Source organism: Mangifera indica, chromosome 15 (assembly GCF_011075055.1).
Source record: "Mangifera indica cultivar Alphonso chromosome 15, CATAS_Mindica_2.1, whole genome shotgun sequence".
Lineage (NCBI taxonomy): Eukaryota > Viridiplantae > Streptophyta > Magnoliopsida > Sapindales > Anacardiaceae > Mangifera > Mangifera indica.
Window position 1 is genome coordinate 11605686 of NC_058151.1, and position 18454 is coordinate 11624139.

Sequence of the window (18454 nt, forward strand, 5' to 3'; positions counted from 1 at the left end):
CAGGCGTTAGAGTTCTGTTAAATTTAACTGGTCATGGGTGGGTATTTGGTGTTTTCATAGTTAAAGGAGAGACATTTAAGAAAACATCAAACCTTGGGTGGGAAATACTCGTTTGGCCTTAATTATAATATGCTGAGTTTAAGAATAGGGGGCCATCTTCCTTTTACTTTTCCATTTAAAGCGAAGCCCTATTTGGCTGGGGAATCCCAGTTCTTTCTTTCGTTCGTTATTATTATGGGGAAACAGCTTTGTCATCCCAAATATCTCCTATTTCATATTTACCTGTTTAATAAAACTATATGTATAATTTTATATATATATAAAATAATATATTATTATATAATTAAATATTATTTTATTTTTAATTTTTAACTATGTAATCACATAACTGTAGCATCTAACCTCAAAGATTAATAAAATAGGTAGAATATTAGAACTTAAAAAAAAAAAAAAAAGCCGAATTTAAACTTCTGTTATGTTTATAAAACTTTAACTTATTTAGTGTAATAGTTATGGGTCTGGATACTATACTTTGAGTTCACTTGTGCAACCAATATAAATGGGATCTCTAATTATCCAAAAAAAAAATTGAACGAAACAAATTGAACAAAAAAATAACATAGTATTGAACAAGTTTTCTAAAAAATGAACGAAAAGATAATAAAATAAGATAACTCTAAAATTCTGTTGAAAACTGATTAACTGAAAATTTACTTTGAGATCGTTTAGTTTGAGTAATATTTTATTATCAAAATAGAGAGATTACCTTGAAAATAAATTACCTAATAGATTACTGGATATAAATAATTATTATGTTTGATAAAATATAGTAGGTATAAATAATTATTGTGTTTGGTTAAAAGTAATAAAATAATACTAGTAAATTATTTTACTTAAATACTCTTGAATATAATTATTTTTAAATATTTTTTATATTATTTATTATATTAATTAAAAATAAACTTATTTTTGTCTCAAAAAATTAATAAATAATAATTAATTATAATAAAATCAAGATTACCTTGATAATCTTTTAATACCTAAAATAAAGATGATAATCAAATTACCATCTATATTATCTGTCATGTCAACATTGATAATACAATATTATTATAATATTTTATTACTGACAAACCAAACAAGATAATGTAAATAATAAAAGATAAATTATCAAAATAATCTTTTAAATCTATATACCCAAACAGCTTCTTTTAGTTAACCAATATTTTCAATTTAGTTTAAAATCGATTAATTTTCAAATTCGGATCAGTTTCAAATTATATTTTCTTTGAACTAATAATTCGGATTGGTTCAAAATAATATTAAATTAGTTCAATTAATCAGTTTTTCACATCCTAAAAACAGTATAGCTTTAATACTAGTACACAGGAGCAAGCGTTAGTTAAATGAAACCTCAAGGATGAAAATGTTATTTCCCAAAATATTTGAACAACCGATTCCCCCAGGCAAGGTCAAACAATCTTAACAGAATTATTATTATTAATTAATGCAGTGTTACTGTACCAGAATTGTATCTATGCACATCCAAGAACACCCTTATTTTTATTTTGGAAAATCAACCTATTTCTTCTATTTTTGGTATGACAGAGAGAAAGAGATATCAAGAGGCAGTGCTTTTGTTGGTGTGATCATCAAGCCAAGAAATGATATCACTAAAAACTCTGATAATCATGTCATCTGGCTCACCCTCCAAAAGAGAATGATATCCATCCTTATAAAGAATGAACTTCTTGTCCTTGTGGCTTGCTTTCTCATACAAGGCTTTGCTCACAGATGGGTCAGTCACTGTATCAGCCTCACCATGCAAGATCAACAATGGCAGAGATACCTGCAAGGTCAGTTACCCAAAACAACTTAATTCAAAATATGTTGGATAAACACAATTTATTGACAAAACATTGGCAGCATTTGAGTGGTGTTATTGATGTGTAATGATTTAACCATCTTTCACTGGGTATATAGACTGTAGGCTGTAGCATTTTGTTTGACAGTATAATTTTTGCATCGGATATTTAATGTGAACATTGATTAGCACATTTTCTTTGATAAGATGATTGAACAAACTTTTCCAAGGGATATTAATAAGCACATTTTGTTTGATATGATAAAAGAACAAATTTTTCTCTAAGAGATTTATGCAAGAATAATTGCAGCATGGTTCAAAGAACTGACATGGATTCAAATCATACTGATCACCCATATAATCATATTGGTAAAGTTACTGTTGTGATCAAAGCTCATATCAAAGCATCAATTTGGGATCCATTTTGGGATTTCCCATGGAGAAAAAAATGCAGGTTTGTTGAAACTCAAGCAGAATGTAAGGTTATCAAACCAAAGTAATTAAGACAATTGAACATAAATTTATGATCAAGTTCATTTCATATAGTGAGTAACCGAGCTTGAACAAGAACCTTTGCAAATTGAAAAAAAACTGGGTTGTTCTAAGGCAGTTTGATACATGGCATAATATGCTCTATCAGTAACAGAGCAATGTGATGCATCATATTACAGTTATCATCTACCTCATAGGAATTGATTAACTTAGTGCATTTCAGAAATGTGTACACTTTTTAGTTTTCTCTCTCTTGACCAAATCGAAACCTATTTAGGTTGTAAGCTAGGCTAACATATGAGGGACCCTACTAAGAGTGACTCAAAGTTATAATTAGTTGCAACAAACAAGACGTGCTGTTAAAAAGTTGATTGGCAGCCCTATTGCCTAATGTTATCTAAAAGAAGGATGAGGGAACAGCTCATGCTCTTAAAAAGTTGACTGGCAGCCCTATTGCCTAATGTTATCTAAAAGAAAGATGAGGGAACAGCTCATAACCTATGTGCAAGAAATAAAGCTTTGAGAAATATTTAGTGTTGGACTTAAACCGAGCTGACTCGGTTTGATTCGGCTTGGTTCAAATTTGTTTAATTCGAATTTCAAACCGAGTTAGAGTTATGAGGTTTAGCTCGTTTTAAAATTGAACCGAATTCGAGTTACACAAAGCTCGGCTTGGTTTGGCTCGCAAGTTAGATAGATGGCCCAATTTAGTTTGAACTTGGCTCGTGGTTTGATTTAAATTATGTTAAATAATTGTTAAACAATGTCGTTTTGTCAATGAATTACAAATTCGAATTATAAATCTGAGCCACATATTCGAGTCATAGGTTTAAACTATAAATTCGAGTCAAACTTGAACCAAACTTGAACTACTTTTAATGATGGCTCGATGAACTTGAGCCAAGCTATTTTTTGTTCGAATCGAACTCAAGCTAATAGGTGTTTGGACTGGGCTTGGTTCATATCCACCTCTAGAAGTATATGAAGCCAAAAGAGGAGGGGAATTATATGAAATTTCAGATGATGTTGTAAAAGACCAAAATTGGCATACCTTTTCCAGCTGCTGTTCTATCTCTTGAGTAGTTCTAAGCAACTCCAAAGCAGTTTGCAAGCGTGGTTTATCCTTGTAAGCAATAACATTATAAGATGCCTGCATCCAGAGAAAAGAGTAGAAGTATGTGAGCCACTCATACGGCAGAAAAAGTTACCGATTCTATTATTGACAGATGGACTGCAGAACAGTTTTTTAAAAAATGCAGTAGAGAGAGATAAAAAGAAAAGATAAGACTATTACAGCATGACATAAGAATTTTATGGCTTCAACAATTTTATTTGCTACAAAGCTAGAAATAACACAAGCTATGATATTAATCCTTGAATAATCTGTTTAAGTGAAGAGACAAACCATCTCTCTCTTCCTAAGATCTCTAAATGCTGCCTCAGCCAAATCCTTTTGTGGAACCAACTTATGCTTTGGAAGAACATGAGCTATACCAATCAGCAATTTTTTTACCAACAATGGGGGAACCATTTCATCTGCAATCTACAACAAAATTTAAGTTGGCATGAGAAAATATAACTAACAGGGTTCCTAATGTAACTGGATTCAAGAAAATACTTTGCACATGGGTGCGACAAGCACAGCACCGCTCCATGCATTAGGTTGTTTCAGGTGCACCTTCAGAGCTACAGCTCCACCCAAAGAATGTCCAAAGAGGAAACTTGGCAGAGCGTGAAACTCAGGGTTCTCTACATTGCAAAATGCAAATCATGCAAACATAAACATCAAAACAGGCCAATAAGGACAGAGTTATATCTTGTTAAGATTCTTCGAGAAAGCTTATTAAATTACAAATTTAACTGTTGGGAACATGAATTAATCTAATTTGTAACAAAAAAGAATGGTAGAAAACAGAAAAAGCAGTTCTACTCTCAGCAAAAAAATTCATGACCATTGAAGATAACAGCACAAGGATTCAAAGCTAACAGAATATATGTACCTTTGACTTTGGAATAATGCTCAATGACATCATCAACAAGCCTATCAAAACTGGGAATATAGCCATGAAGACCTTCTGAGAGACCAAATCCTGGGTAATCCATTGCAAAGACTCCATATCCAGATGATGCCAACTTCCTCGCAATTCCTACAAAGAAGCCACAAAACAATTAAACTTAATTATCATAAGAAACCCAAGACTACAAACAGGAAATGCTACTTCTTGCTCTGACAACATGCCTTCAAAGAAAAATGTGCAAGTGTCTCCATAACCATGACAATAACACACCACTGCTTTGGGTTGAGAGGTCTCTGGAAGCCAACTCTTACCAAAAATTTCAAGTCCTCTAGAATTCACCTCATACAACTATGCCACAGAATATCAAGCAAACAATCATTAGTTCAAAGAAGAATATAGCAAAAATTCAAAACACATACAGAGAGACACTATAGGGTTGGCCAATACATTTGTTCATAATTTAGCTAGCAATCCAGCAATGGCTGCTTTTTCCATTACTCCTCTCAAGTACAAATAATTTTTAAATAGAAAATTTTCTAAATCCATGAGCTGGGAAGAACTAAGAAGGAAAAGAAAGAGCCATGGTGTAGTCAAACACTTTCAAGATGCTGAGGTTTATTACCTGATTGTGTGAGGCAATAGCTAAAAGCCAAAATTTTAGTTCATGAAAATGAAGTAGCACAAATTTGCACGTAATCAGTGTATAAACAGAGTGGAATTGTAAAGTGCTATTCCGTTAAATTCCCAATCCAAGTATTGGGTACTGGAAAAAATAAAACTTAATTCCAGAGTTCTCACCTCCTTCATTTTCAATCCATCAACCGGGGTCTGCAAAATAATCAGAAGAAAAAAAAAAATCAAAAGCGTTTCTCTGTAAACATTGAACAACCAAATTTCATTTGAACAACATGTACCATCCTTTTCATACAAAAAAATTTATAAGCACCACTAAAAACAAAATTTTCTTTGTCAACCTTGATATCCCCAATAGCCCTTTCAAGCTTTCTCGCAAAATTTAGTCAAAGCACACTTATTGCAATGCATCAAAACCACTCACACAAATTTATGTCTCTTTAAGAGACTCAATAACAAAAGTCAACTTCAAGAAAACAACAAAACATTAAGGCATCTAAGCCATTTTATTGATTGCCTAATTCAGGAAATACGCTCCTTTCTTTCTATCAAATATACAATTATATAAACACATAAAAAACAAAGCAAATACAAAGAACACTACCTTAAACAAGATATGGTCAATATTAAGTTGGGTATCCTTAAATGCCTCACGAGCCCGTCGTCTAGCGGGCGCCTGGTCCATGCTGGCAACCAAAATCTTTCTCAATTCATCACTTATCCCTTCAAACCTCACTGATACTCCCATTATTCTCCTCTTATCTCTCAACCCAACCAACCCTTCAAAAACAACGTAATAAAATAAATACTCAGAAAAACAGAGGCGTCTGGTTTCCGGGTTATCGAAGTACCGGAAAACGGGTGAAGCGAACGAGTTCAGCAGAGTTTAAGGTCATATCAGGGATAACATTAACAGAGTTTTTTTTGGATGTAGGGTCGTTGAAGATGCGAAAAGAGCGAGTGGGAGGATGGTTCAGTTTCAAAGTAAAATAATAATTTGTTTAGGGGAGATGAAGTTGAACACGTCACTTAGTTTTTCCAGAGTGGTCGTAGAATTCCAAACCCGGAGGAGGGTGGGGTGATGGGATTTGGTCTAGAGTACAGATCTGCATATCACTATCGGACGGTGACTACTCATTTATGAGTGCACGCCTAATACCACAGGTAGGCACAGATACGATCAGAGTTGATACAGTTTTGAAAATTGATTTGATTTGATTTAAATTGATTTAAATTTATTTGATTTAAATTTAAACAGAATTTAAATTAGAAGGTTTGATTTATTTTTTAATTCGAATAAAACTCGAGTCAAAGGGTGTTTGATTTTGTTCAGTTCGAATCTAACTCGAATCAGTAGTTTAAATTTGTAATTCAATTTGGATCGAATTCATGACTCAAATTAGCTCGAATTTATGGGTTGATTTGACGCAAATCAAAAATTTAGAATATTATTTGAATAAAACGACGTTATTTTGTCAGTAAACCACAAACCACAAAATTTTAGAATATTATTTGAACTGTCAATTGGAATTATTAATAAGAATCGAAATAAACTACTAATTTGAACCATTGATTCGAGCTACGAAATTTAGTCAAAGTTGAACCGAACTGAGTTGAGTCATTTTGTATCTGAGCCGGACTTAATTTTGGTTTAACGAACTCGAGTTAGACTATTTTTTATTTAAATCGAACTCCTGTATAGAGGTGTTCAGACTCAATCTGACCCAAATCCACCGCTAATCCCAACACAAAAGCTAGTAGGTATATATAATTGATTAATATATTTGATTAGATATAATAAACAAATAATAAAATATTATTTTATTTGAAAATCTTCAAATATAATTATCATACAATATTATTCATGTTATTTGTTATATTAATTGAAATTAAAAATCGTAAAAAATTAATAAGTAATAATATAATAGTAATAAGACCAAAATTACTTTCAGATTATTTCTTATATTATCTCTCTCTTCACCATTGATAATAGAATATTACTAGAATATTTTATTATTTATAAATCGAATAAAATAATATAAATAATAAAAAATAGATTATTAAAAGTAATCTTTATATATACCCAATTAAACTTCCCATAAGGATGTGTAAATTTCTAGAAATATGTTTTAAAGATAGCTTGAGTAGGAAAAGTATACGATTTTAATATATGAACTTTGGATTGTTCGGACGAGATTTTTCGTTACAAAAAAATATATATGTGCATAAAAATGTGTCAAAGGAATGTGTGAGTGGTAAGTATGAGCTTATAAGTTTGAAATCTAAGACACCATATTACGATGAAACCTATGATTTTTACATTTTAACGATTTAACTCGAAAAACATTTTTACGGTAAACAAAAAAGAAACAAAAGTAAAAATATATAACAATATTATAAATATTCATTTTAAATATATAAATAAATAAATAAATATATATATCATTATATAATCAGATTTTTTTATTTAATTTAAAATAATGAGAATATATATTAAATATAACTCATTTATGTATTTAAAGTAAGTACATATAATTTTATTAAAAAATATATTTATTACAATTTGCTTCTTAAATTATACTTTTATATTTATATTACCCCATATACAAAAAATAATATTATATTTACACAATTTAAATATATATATAATATATTATTATATAATTTAAACCCTTTGAATCACAAATCTGGTAAGGTCAAAATTGGGTGATTCTAGTTGACCATTCAACTTGAATTTATTATATAATAATAATAATATTTGGCAAAGTCACACGCCATTTTCAGTCACCAACTTAATGTACATAGTTTATAGTTACATATATAATAAACTATAGTTACCTTGATTAAAGTATTATAAGACTAAGATAAGCCAACTACATGTGCGCGAGAAAAAAAATATGGAAAATGTATGAAAAGAAAGCCAAGAAAAAATGTGACCTCATAATTTTTATACGATTCGGTCTAACTATTGAAACACCTTCAACCATGGTGATCTTACTAATTTTTTTAGTGTAGTAATAATGCAGTGTTTTAAATTACGCAAATTTTATATAAATTATATCATATATGTTAAGTCAAGTGACATAATATCTCTTTTCGAAGGATAATACTTTTGAAAATGGTGTTATATTTACTTCTTTTTGTTGAACTCTTTTAACCTATCACCGTTAATTATATTATTATGTAGATGTTAAATATTAATTTTATTAGTTTTAAAAAATGTATGTCTCGATTTTAGGGTACTTGTCACAAAAATGGAAAGATATTGTCTCAACTGTTGAAAAAGACCGAAAAATTGGCATTTAATTATTTTATATTTATCTATATATCATTATGCTTTCAGTTAATATAGAGATATTTGCTCATTAACCGAACCAGTTTTTCATACATTATATTTATAAAGATTTTTACCATTTTCTCTTCACTTCCTTGCTCTCGCATACTCCATTTTGTTATCTTTTGTCCTCTTATATTTCTTTTCATATCAAACCAAAACAAGAACAAAACTCAATATGTTGCTCAATTTTACTGTTATAATAATAATTTTGTAAATAAATTATTTAACAAAAACCAAATAATTTTAAAACTAAATTTTTTGGAAAATTCCCATTTAGCCATAATTTTTTATCATATTGTGTATTTGTTACTTGTGGTGAAAAATATCAATTACCCACTTTATATAAACTACTATTAAACCCTTTATAATAATAAATTATAAAAATTTATTTAACAATAAAATTATATATTTTTATTTTAAATACATAAATATATATATATATATATATATATATTTATATATTATTATATAATTAAATAATTTTAAATTAAAAAAATAATATAAAATCAATTTAACACATAGAAGGGGAGATGTGATTGAGAAGTGAGCAGATGAGTTGGGAAAACTCATGGAAGCCCGTGAAGCCTACAATCATCACAAACTGGATCTAAATCTCAATCTGCTCGGTCAATATAATTTAAACAAAAAAATAATACCTATAATTTATTATAAAAATCTAGAAATTTTGATAAATTATAATATCATGGATTTCATTTAATTTTGATATAATTTTCTTGGCCAAAAGAGTTACTCCCACCTTTGGTATAGTGAAAACCCAACAATTCGTTCTTCAACTTTTAAAAATTTAAATATTTACTCATGAGCAAATTTTTGTTAAAAATTTTAATTAAAGTTAAAAATAAAATCATTATTTAACAAAATAATTTAAAAAAATAAAATTTTATCATATTTTAACTCTTTAATTTGAAAATCCAATAATATACCCTTTACCCAAAGTTTAAAAACAATTTTCTCTACTAGGATTTTCTCTCCTCTCCGACAAATCATCCTTTTTGGTCAACGACCTTCTCCCTTTCTTCTGCTTTGGCCGATCTCCTCCTTCTTCCTTCTTCCTTCGTCAGTGATAGAGACTATTGTCTCCATCTCAGACAAAGGAGGAGGGAAGACGAAGGCGACTAGTTGAAGGAGAAGAAGAAGGGAAGATCGACTGATAGTCGAGAAGAAATTAGTTATCAAGAGAATGAGAGAAAACAGTTGGTGAAAATTATCACTTTTCAAACTTTGGGTGAGGGTGAATTGTTAGATTTTTCAAATTGAGGGTAAGAAATGTAATAAAACTTTAGTGTTTTTTTCGTTAAATAATAGTTTTGCTTTTAACTTTAATTGAGAATTTTAATAGAATTTTGCTAATAGATGGGTATTTAAATTTTTGAAAGTTGAAGGGTAAAACTTTGAGATTTCATTATATCTTGGGTGGGAACAAGTCTTTTGGGCAATTTTCTTCAATAATCCTTATATTACATATCATCAATTTGGATTCAAACTATGAACCCTAATTAGTAAATACAAGTATTATTCATATTTTCATATTATTTGCATATTAAATATGTTGAAAAGAATTTTTGAACCCAAAACTTATTGAATATGTATTTTACGCCCTTTTCATATTAAACGCAAATTATACGTTGTATTTTATGTTTGTCCTTTTTTTGAATTTTTGGCTAAATTTAAAGTACAAAACCATTCATTCTATTTTTAATTATTTATGAAAATACCATTATAATTTTAAAAAAACCAACAAAATTTATTTCTTAATTCTCAGCCTTAATTTTGTGTTTTCCTCCCCTGTAGCTTGTACAAAGATTCACTATAATATGAAGTTTAAAATTAAAGCTGATTAATTTGTTTGCTTTTTTCAGTTGACTGGTATGTTACTTATTGAACGAATAATTGATTATGTATTATATTATATTATATTATGTTTAATAGTTAATTAAATATTTTATATTCAATTTGTCATATTGATTTTTAATAAGAGATTCGTGAAAAATATTAAAATTAATATAATATTATCATATTTTTAGAAATGTATTATTGAAGATATACCATATTAAACTCTTATATACATATTTCGTACTTTTTCTGTTTGCAAATTTTAGGGATATTTTTTTACAAATATATTTTTCATTATTCATCATATTATACCTATATAATTTGCATACTATTTTTTTCTTTTTCCGTATTTACTAACTATGCTATGAACTTTTTTAAACAGTCAAAGCAAATCAATCCAACAATAAAAAAGTAAAATTAAATTAAATGTCCTAAATTCATATGCTCAAAATAAATATTATATATGGAAAGCTAAAATACCTAGTCACAATTCATCTAAAAACCAACTGTTCAGATTTATGCAATTGAAATAAAATTTAGCTGGTTTTTATATCGGGTTTTTTGGAATCGTATAATTGATTATATGGATTGATTCTTGAGTGTTTTAAATAAATTTGTTGAAAGATTTTATGTTATAATAGGTGTAAATTTGATTGTTGTTGCTTTTAGGGGTAGATTCGGTCAGGGCTGAGCCTGAATATCCCTTGACTCAAATTTGACTTGAATAGAAAATGGTTCTGTTCGAGTTTGTGTAGCCAAAATTAAGTTTGGTTTGAGTTTGATTCGGATGAAAAATAACTTATCTCGATTAGATTCAAATTTTTTGTAGCTCAAATTAATTGTTCGAATTAATAGTTCGAGTTCGTAGTTCATTGATAAAATAACGTCGTTTTATTCAAATAATATTCAAAATTTCTAATTTAAGTTGAATCAAACCACAAATTTGAATTATTGAATTCAAGCTTATTCAAACTAAATCAAGTCACAAATTTAAACTATTGATTCAAGCTGTGAATTCGAATTGAATAGAGCCGAATACCCTTTAGCTCTAATTCAGTTCAAATTAAAAAAGAGCCAAATATTTTGATTTGAGTTTAATTTAAGTTAAATAAATTTGAGTCAAGTTAAATCAAACCGAATCAAACTTTGAAACCGAACTGATTTGGATCATATCCTGTCTAGTTGCTGTGGACATTATTTTTAGGTAACTAATTTAATTTTCCAAAACCTCGGGTGAGCAGACCAACTCAAGTAAACAGTACCCATGAGTGGCTATTTTAACTTTATATAAATAATGTTGGGCATTTTTTGAGCATATGAATTTACTTTATTTAATCTAATATCCCTTTAAAAAAACGACACCGTTGGTCCGAAATTAGAAACAAAATCACCACTATAAATTCCTGGCAAAGTACTCTCTTCTTCTCTCCCCTCCTTCGTGGCAGACGCATCATCACATCTAACTATCTTCTCTCAGAGGATTCATTCAGGCAAAACGCCGCGTATTCACTGCTAATTTTAGAATTTTTTTAGATCTGGTCCTTGTACGACCCTCCTCTACCGTTCATTTTTTTCCTGTTTCAACTTTCCAGTCGGAACTTTCTCACAAACCCTAGCGAATCATAAAACGGATCTGGTGTTTAATAGCTGTAATTTCAGTTGTATATCATCATGAATTTTTTTATCTTTAAAACTACTAAGTGAGCAATAATTTTCAAAGAGGGTAAAATGATCATTTTAGAAGGATTTAAAAGACAAAGTGAAAATGTAAATTGAATGACACATTTAAAATTATATAATGGTGCTAAAGGTTTTTGGTAATTGGCTAAGGATAAAATAATCAATTTTGAAGAGGGTTAAGGGTAAATTAGTTCAAAATGTTTATAAAACAACCAAACTATTCATTTTCTTCTTCCTTGACCTAGAATTCTCCATAATTTTACTAAAATTTTTCTTCAAACAAAATTCACCAAAAAAATTTAGCTAAACTACCTAATTTCCAGAGCCTCCAGTTATAAATGGTGTAGATCTATCAATTCTGGTAAGTTCTAAGGGAAAAAGTTTAATTTTTAAGAGATGTCAAGTTTAAAGTTTTGATGGATGATTATGTTGTTGGTTGATTAAGGTTGCTAGGAAAAAGAAAAGAATGAGGATAGACTTAAATAATCTAATTAGCAAAGAAAATGTAAGAATTTCATGTTTTACATACTTGAAGTAATTTGAGTTAGGTTATTTAAATAACTTTTACTTGTATAAGTGTGTAGGGTATAGAATTAAGGTGATTTATGCTTAAAAGAATAAAAAAATTCATTAAGACTTATGATATAATTTTTTTGCCATAAGGGTATTTTAGATATTTCTTATTCCTAGGGTTAGCTTAGTTGATTTTGTGTATTGAGTATGTGAGAAACGATGAATTGATGAAATAATTTACACTAAGGGTAGGCATATAACTTTTGGCCATAAGGATAAAAGTGTTATTTTATATGATATAGGTTAATTTTGCTTAATTATGTGCATGATATGTGTAAAAACCATTATAATAAATATGTATATTCATATGAAATGCATGAGATATATGTAAATGTATGAGAAAATAATCTAATGCTAGATGATGCTTGAAAAGAATAAAGAAAAACAATGAATTGGCGTATTTCATCTTATGGTTATACACGTATACATGAGAAATTATAACACATGCATGATTTCAAAAAAATAAAGAAAGACGAAAAATATTTTCTAAGTTATACATGTTTTCAGAGAATGAAAAATACGTGTTTTTGGTTTTACAATAACTCATATAATACAGGAAAACAGAAAGCATACTTAAAATCCTTACGCACGAACTGCACTGTATGGACAACAAAGAAAGATATCGGCTGTACTGTGTGGACAACAAAGAAAGATATTAGTTGTACTGTGTGGAAAACAAAGAAAAATGTATGTTGTACTATGTAGATAATTAAAAAAAAATAGTGAAATATGCATGTAAGAGAGGATTGTACCTTGTATGGTAACTGCGAGTATTGTCCTATGTAGTCTAGACCGATCAATGAAAATATTTGGCAAACAAAAAAAAAGAATTATCAAATATTTTATGAAAGTCATTTGCATTAGAATCATGTATGCAAGCTTATATGGCTGATAAAGAGTTGAGAAAAATGTACGATCAGAAAATAGAAAAGTCATGACACTCATACATGCATAAATCATAACGAGTGAATCATATTTGTATAGTAAGAAAAGTAATAAATGTGTGAATGAAGAGAATTATGATATGTGGTTAATGCATATTTTGTGTAAATTATTTTGTATATGAATAGCCCAGACATACTGAGTATTGAAGAGATTAGTACTGGTATGAAATGTTTTGAGTATTGAGTATCATTTTCTTACTGAGCCGTGATCGCTCACTCCATTTAATTTAATATTTTATAGATAAAGAGTTGTAGCAAAGGTTCTTGGAGAGCACTAGCGAGACATGAGGCTATGGGAGGAGGGCACCACATTTTTATCGATTTATATGTTTTATTTGGCGTCTATGTGCATATATGTATGTATATGTGACTTTATGAGTATATGTATATCTCCTTAACGTATACAGGTGCATATGTGTGTGTATGTATATATATATATATATATATATATATATATATATATATATATATATATATACACATTTTGGTTCTTAAATGTATATATGTAGTTATTGTATTGATGTGTTTATACCTCTATCTGATGGATAGTATATACTCATGAGAATATATATATCTTTTTATTAATGGATATATGTGATTGCATATATCTATCTATCTCTCTATATATATATATGGGTAACCGTTGAAATTGGTTATAAAGTTTGTATCTGCATAACTCTTCTAACGATCCCAAGCTTGTTTCATCCTCTCTTTGATCAATTTTACATCTTCAATCATTTTCTAGGTCTTCTATAGTCCCAAAGCTTGTGCCAAGGCTTCTCTTGCCTATCTCATCCCAATGGCGAGGTGATATGCACTTTCTTCCATGATGTGCCTCATACAAAGCCATCCAAATGGTTGTTTGATGACTATTATTATGCACAACTCCATCAAAGGCAACATATCAATCCAAATTGCTCATTGATCCATATAACATGTTTTTAGCATGTCCTCGATCACCTGGTTTGCCTTTTCAGTTTGCCTATCAATTTAAGGATGATAGGCGATGCTAAATGCCAATCTAATACACATAAACCTTTGCAAGCTTTGCCAAAATGCTAAAACAAATCTCATGTCTTTGTTTGATGCTATGGTCTTGGGCACACCATGGAACCTCATAATTTCCCTTACATAAATTGATTAGAACTTGTGTTGTCCTTGACTGAAATAAAATAAGTTGACTTGGTCAAACAGTCCATAATCACCCACAGTGCATTAAGTCCACCTCTGACCTTTGACAATCCAACCACAATGTCTATAAAGACATGCTCCCATTTTCACTCAAGAATACTTAGAGGCTATAACAACCCGAATGGTCTTTGATGTTTAGCCTTAACCTGCTGATGCAACAAACACTTAGCAACAAAACCTATAACATCCTTTTCCATGCCAAACAACCAAAATGACCTCCTCTAGTCTTGATACATCTTTATACTCTCAAGGTGGGCAGTGTAAAAGGAAATATAAGCCTTCATAAGGATCTCACGCCTCAAATCATCATTATTGGAAACAAAAACCGATTACAAAACCTCAACACATCTCCAACCATGCTAAACTCTACCTCAATATCCTCGGCAACTTTCTGCTTCATCTACACATGCCATTCATCTACCAATTGTGCTACAAGGATCTTATCTAGGAAAGTCTATTGAATCCTCAATCTAGCTATCAACCCAATAACCAACTCTATTTATTTTCTAGCCAAATCTTGTTGTAACTCCCTACAAATAGTAAGTTGAGACAAAACCACCTTCCTACTTAGTGCATCTGCCACAACATTACTTTTATCTGGGTGATACCTGATATCACAATTATCAAATGAATATACATTTGATTATGTGTATATACATATTTCCTTATTTGATTGTGATTGATTGTAGTTCATTTCCGTAGGATATCATGACTCCTTATGGGATGGTATTGTATTTGCATAAATTATGAAATTCTTTATCAGTACAAGCATACAATTTTACTCACAATTCTTCATGTTTTAATATGAATAAAAATATAAATTAATTGTTAATTAAAATCCGAGTATGCATGCAATTGATATATTAAAAAAAAAAATTTGTATCTGCATTATTCAAATTGAAACTCATGACCAACAAAATATAATGCAATTAATCTATGATAACCATAATGTGTTCAAAATGTTGCCATCAAAACACAAAATGAATATGTTCTACGTAGCTAAATGGTTACAATCTAGGCATTATTTCGATAGACATCTTGTAAGTCAGAATTGATGTCAAACATTCTAGGCAGAGGCTTTCTGGTCCCTGAGGTACTTCCCAATGGCTTCTGCCATTATTTCCAGAGGCTTGGTGGTCACTTCAGAAGCAAGATTGGCTAATTTATCATCAACCTCATACTGAACTGAAGATTTTATAATACTTGACTCACCATTTTTCTCAATAATTTCCAACCGAATCTTATAGTATTCGAATCCAAGTGCTTTAAACCCTCCTTCAATCATCTCTGTTTCCTTCACCCGCTTTTCTTCGTCAATCGTTTTGAATATTTCTTTCATATAACCAGCTCCAGGAGTTCCTTTATAAACCCCCCTCGAAAAAAGCAACATTAATTATTGAAATTAACATTGTTAACCATGTTAGCATTTAATTTAATATCAAATACCCCAATTAATTGACAAACAGTCTTACTCTTTTTTGTTAGGACGAAATTAGACTGTAACATATAAATCTGAGCTGGGAACTTGGAATAAATAGTTTTTAATTAGAAAAAAAGGTTAAATACCTGGGGGAAATGTAAGCTTGACAATGGTGCCAACACCACCATCGCCTTCAATAACTTCGACTTTTCCGAGAAAATCTGGTAACAGCTTATCCACAAGTCTTCCCAGCTCCAGCCCCTTGTAGACCTCCCACATCGCACTCGCTGCCACGCCAACCGTCGTTTCTGCTGAGAGTTTACCCTTCATTTTGTTTTCTCCTTACTTTCCTTAAGACTGTTTTTCAACTATTTATGTTAGAGGAGCATCTCTAGAGGAATCAAATAAAAGAATAATGATAGGCACAGGCATCCAAATAATAAATTAAAGATCAATATTTTAAAACAATTTTAATAATATTTTATATATATGATAACTATCTCAATTGTTTATCAACTCATTTGTCAACAAAGAATAACGAAAAATATTATGATATTATTAGTGGCTTCACATCAATTAATAATTAAGGGGAATCATTCTATGACCAGGAATTGTTTGTGCTTCTTTGGATACAAACAAGAAATTTCAATATGTAGGGCTACGTACGGCTCAGATTAAAATTATGAATCTACTAATGCGACAAACTGTGAAGGCGAATAGATTAATAAATGATAACCTATAATAATAACGTCCAATAAAATTTGTGTGTAATTGTCCCTCAAAGACTAAGTACATACGCTGAGTATAAAAAATTCTCTCAAGAATTTACATTAAGTGAGAAAAGGTAAGTAAGCTTCGAAGAATTTTTGTTTGAGGACGTATCAATATGGTTTCTAGCATTTCTTCACTTCAAATGAGCTCAATTTATAGAAAGAAACAACTATAAAACACAATAGATCCGTTGAGTTTGAAAAAGTTGTTGTTAACCTTTAAAAGTGATATTTTTCTTTTGAAAAATGTAGGTGAATTGTCGAGATTTTTAGCTAGAATGGTCAGTGTTGAGATCTCTAGCTAAATGTCAACCTCAATCAGAGCTCCCAATGATCAACTTTGATTGTTCATGCCACTAGTGAATGCTTGATACAACTCTAATGCACAATCATTCTCCTTTTAAAAGCTTTAACTCCTTGTAATACCCACAAGGAAGCTCAAGTACATTACAGTCTTTTTTCTAATTTTAAATTCGGTGATTAATAATTTTCAGGTGTACACGCCTATGTATGGAGGCATACATGACCGTGTATGGTTAGCAGAAAGTCAAATTAGTGGATCGGATTATGATTGAGGCAAAATAGGAAATTTCTTTAGTTATGCAACTAGATACATGGTCGTGTATGGCCTGTACGTGCCTGTGTATCACATCATAGAATTTAAAATGAAAGCGCAATAACCCTAATTCTCTTAAAGTATCATTCATAGCCACATAAAGTAGAGAGTGAGAGAGAGGGGGAGAAATTTCATCCCCTGAAGAGCCATTGTTGATCATCGAAATCATTGTAGTCACGCAAGGGAAAAATCTTTGCTGGAATCCAAGTAACTGGCATGACTTCCCTTGTTTGATCATGAAATCTTAGAAGTTTTTGGTGTTATACACATGATCTAAGGTTGTTTAGACATGATAGTGATGATTTATATGATGTATTTGATTTCATATGCTATCATGATGAGCCATATGCATGCCTAGTCTCTTGAGTGTATAAAATTGGTAAAAACTAGGGTTTATATTCATATAAGCTATGATATAGGTGTATGTCCTTGCATGTGTGTGATGGATATTAAGAGATTAGGTGCAAAATAGGTTGTTTGATTGATGTATACATATCAAAGAATAGTAACAACATGATTTTGGCATGGATGTAATGTGTGTTGGCTTGATAATATGATAGTGCCCTAAAAGTGATCGAGTATATATTGTATTGCATGTTTTCCAATGTGTATCCTTGTTTAAGATTCTTTAGAGACATGACTAGTGTGGTTGAGAAGTGAGCAGATGAGTTTGGGAAAACTCATGGAAGCTCGTGAAGCCTACAATCATCACAAACTGGATCTGAAGCTCAATCTACTCGTTCAATATAATTTAAACAAAAAAATAATATCTATAATTTATTATAAAAATCTAGAAATTTTGATAAATTATAATATCATGGATTTCATTGAATTTTGATATAATTTTCTTGGCCAAAAGAGTTACTCCCACCTTTGGTATAGTGAAAACCCAACAATCAATTCTTCAACTTTTAAAAACTTAAATATTTACTCATGAGCAAATTTTTGTTAATATTTTTAATTAAAGTTAAAAATAAAATCATTCTTTAACAAAATAATTTAAAAAAATAAAGTTTTATCATGTTTTAACTCTTCAATTTAAAAATCTAATAATATACTCTC

General features: G+C 30.0%; 2 protein-coding genes across 2 annotated transcripts; both read right to left on the reverse strand.

The window, feature by feature from the left end:
* Nucleotides 1-1457: 1457 nt before the first annotated feature.
* LOC123198289 (caffeoylshikimate esterase) lies at nt 1458-6123 on the reverse strand. The gene is made up of 8 exons (XM_044612977.1): nt 5612-6123; nt 5173-5202; nt 4596-4722; nt 4357-4503; nt 3975-4105; nt 3762-3899; nt 3408-3506; nt 1458-1849 (listed from the first exon to the last, which is right to left on the reverse strand). Exons 1-8 carry the CDS (start codon nt 5753-5755, stop codon nt 1622-1624), a joined length of 1044 nt encoding a protein of 347 aa, XP_044468912.1. The 5' UTR covers nt 5756-6123; the 3' UTR covers nt 1458-1621.
* Nucleotides 6124-15495: 9372 nt separating this feature from the next.
* Nucleotides 15496-16400, reverse strand: LOC123197300 (norbelladine synthase-like). The gene is made up of 2 exons (XM_044611524.1): nt 16153-16400; nt 15496-15945 (listed from the first exon to the last, which is right to left on the reverse strand). Exons 1-2 carry the CDS (start codon nt 16334-16336, stop codon nt 15653-15655), a joined length of 477 nt encoding a protein of 158 aa, XP_044467459.1. The 5' UTR covers nt 16337-16400; the 3' UTR covers nt 15496-15652.
* Between the last annotated feature and the right edge of the window lie 2054 nt (nt 16401-18454).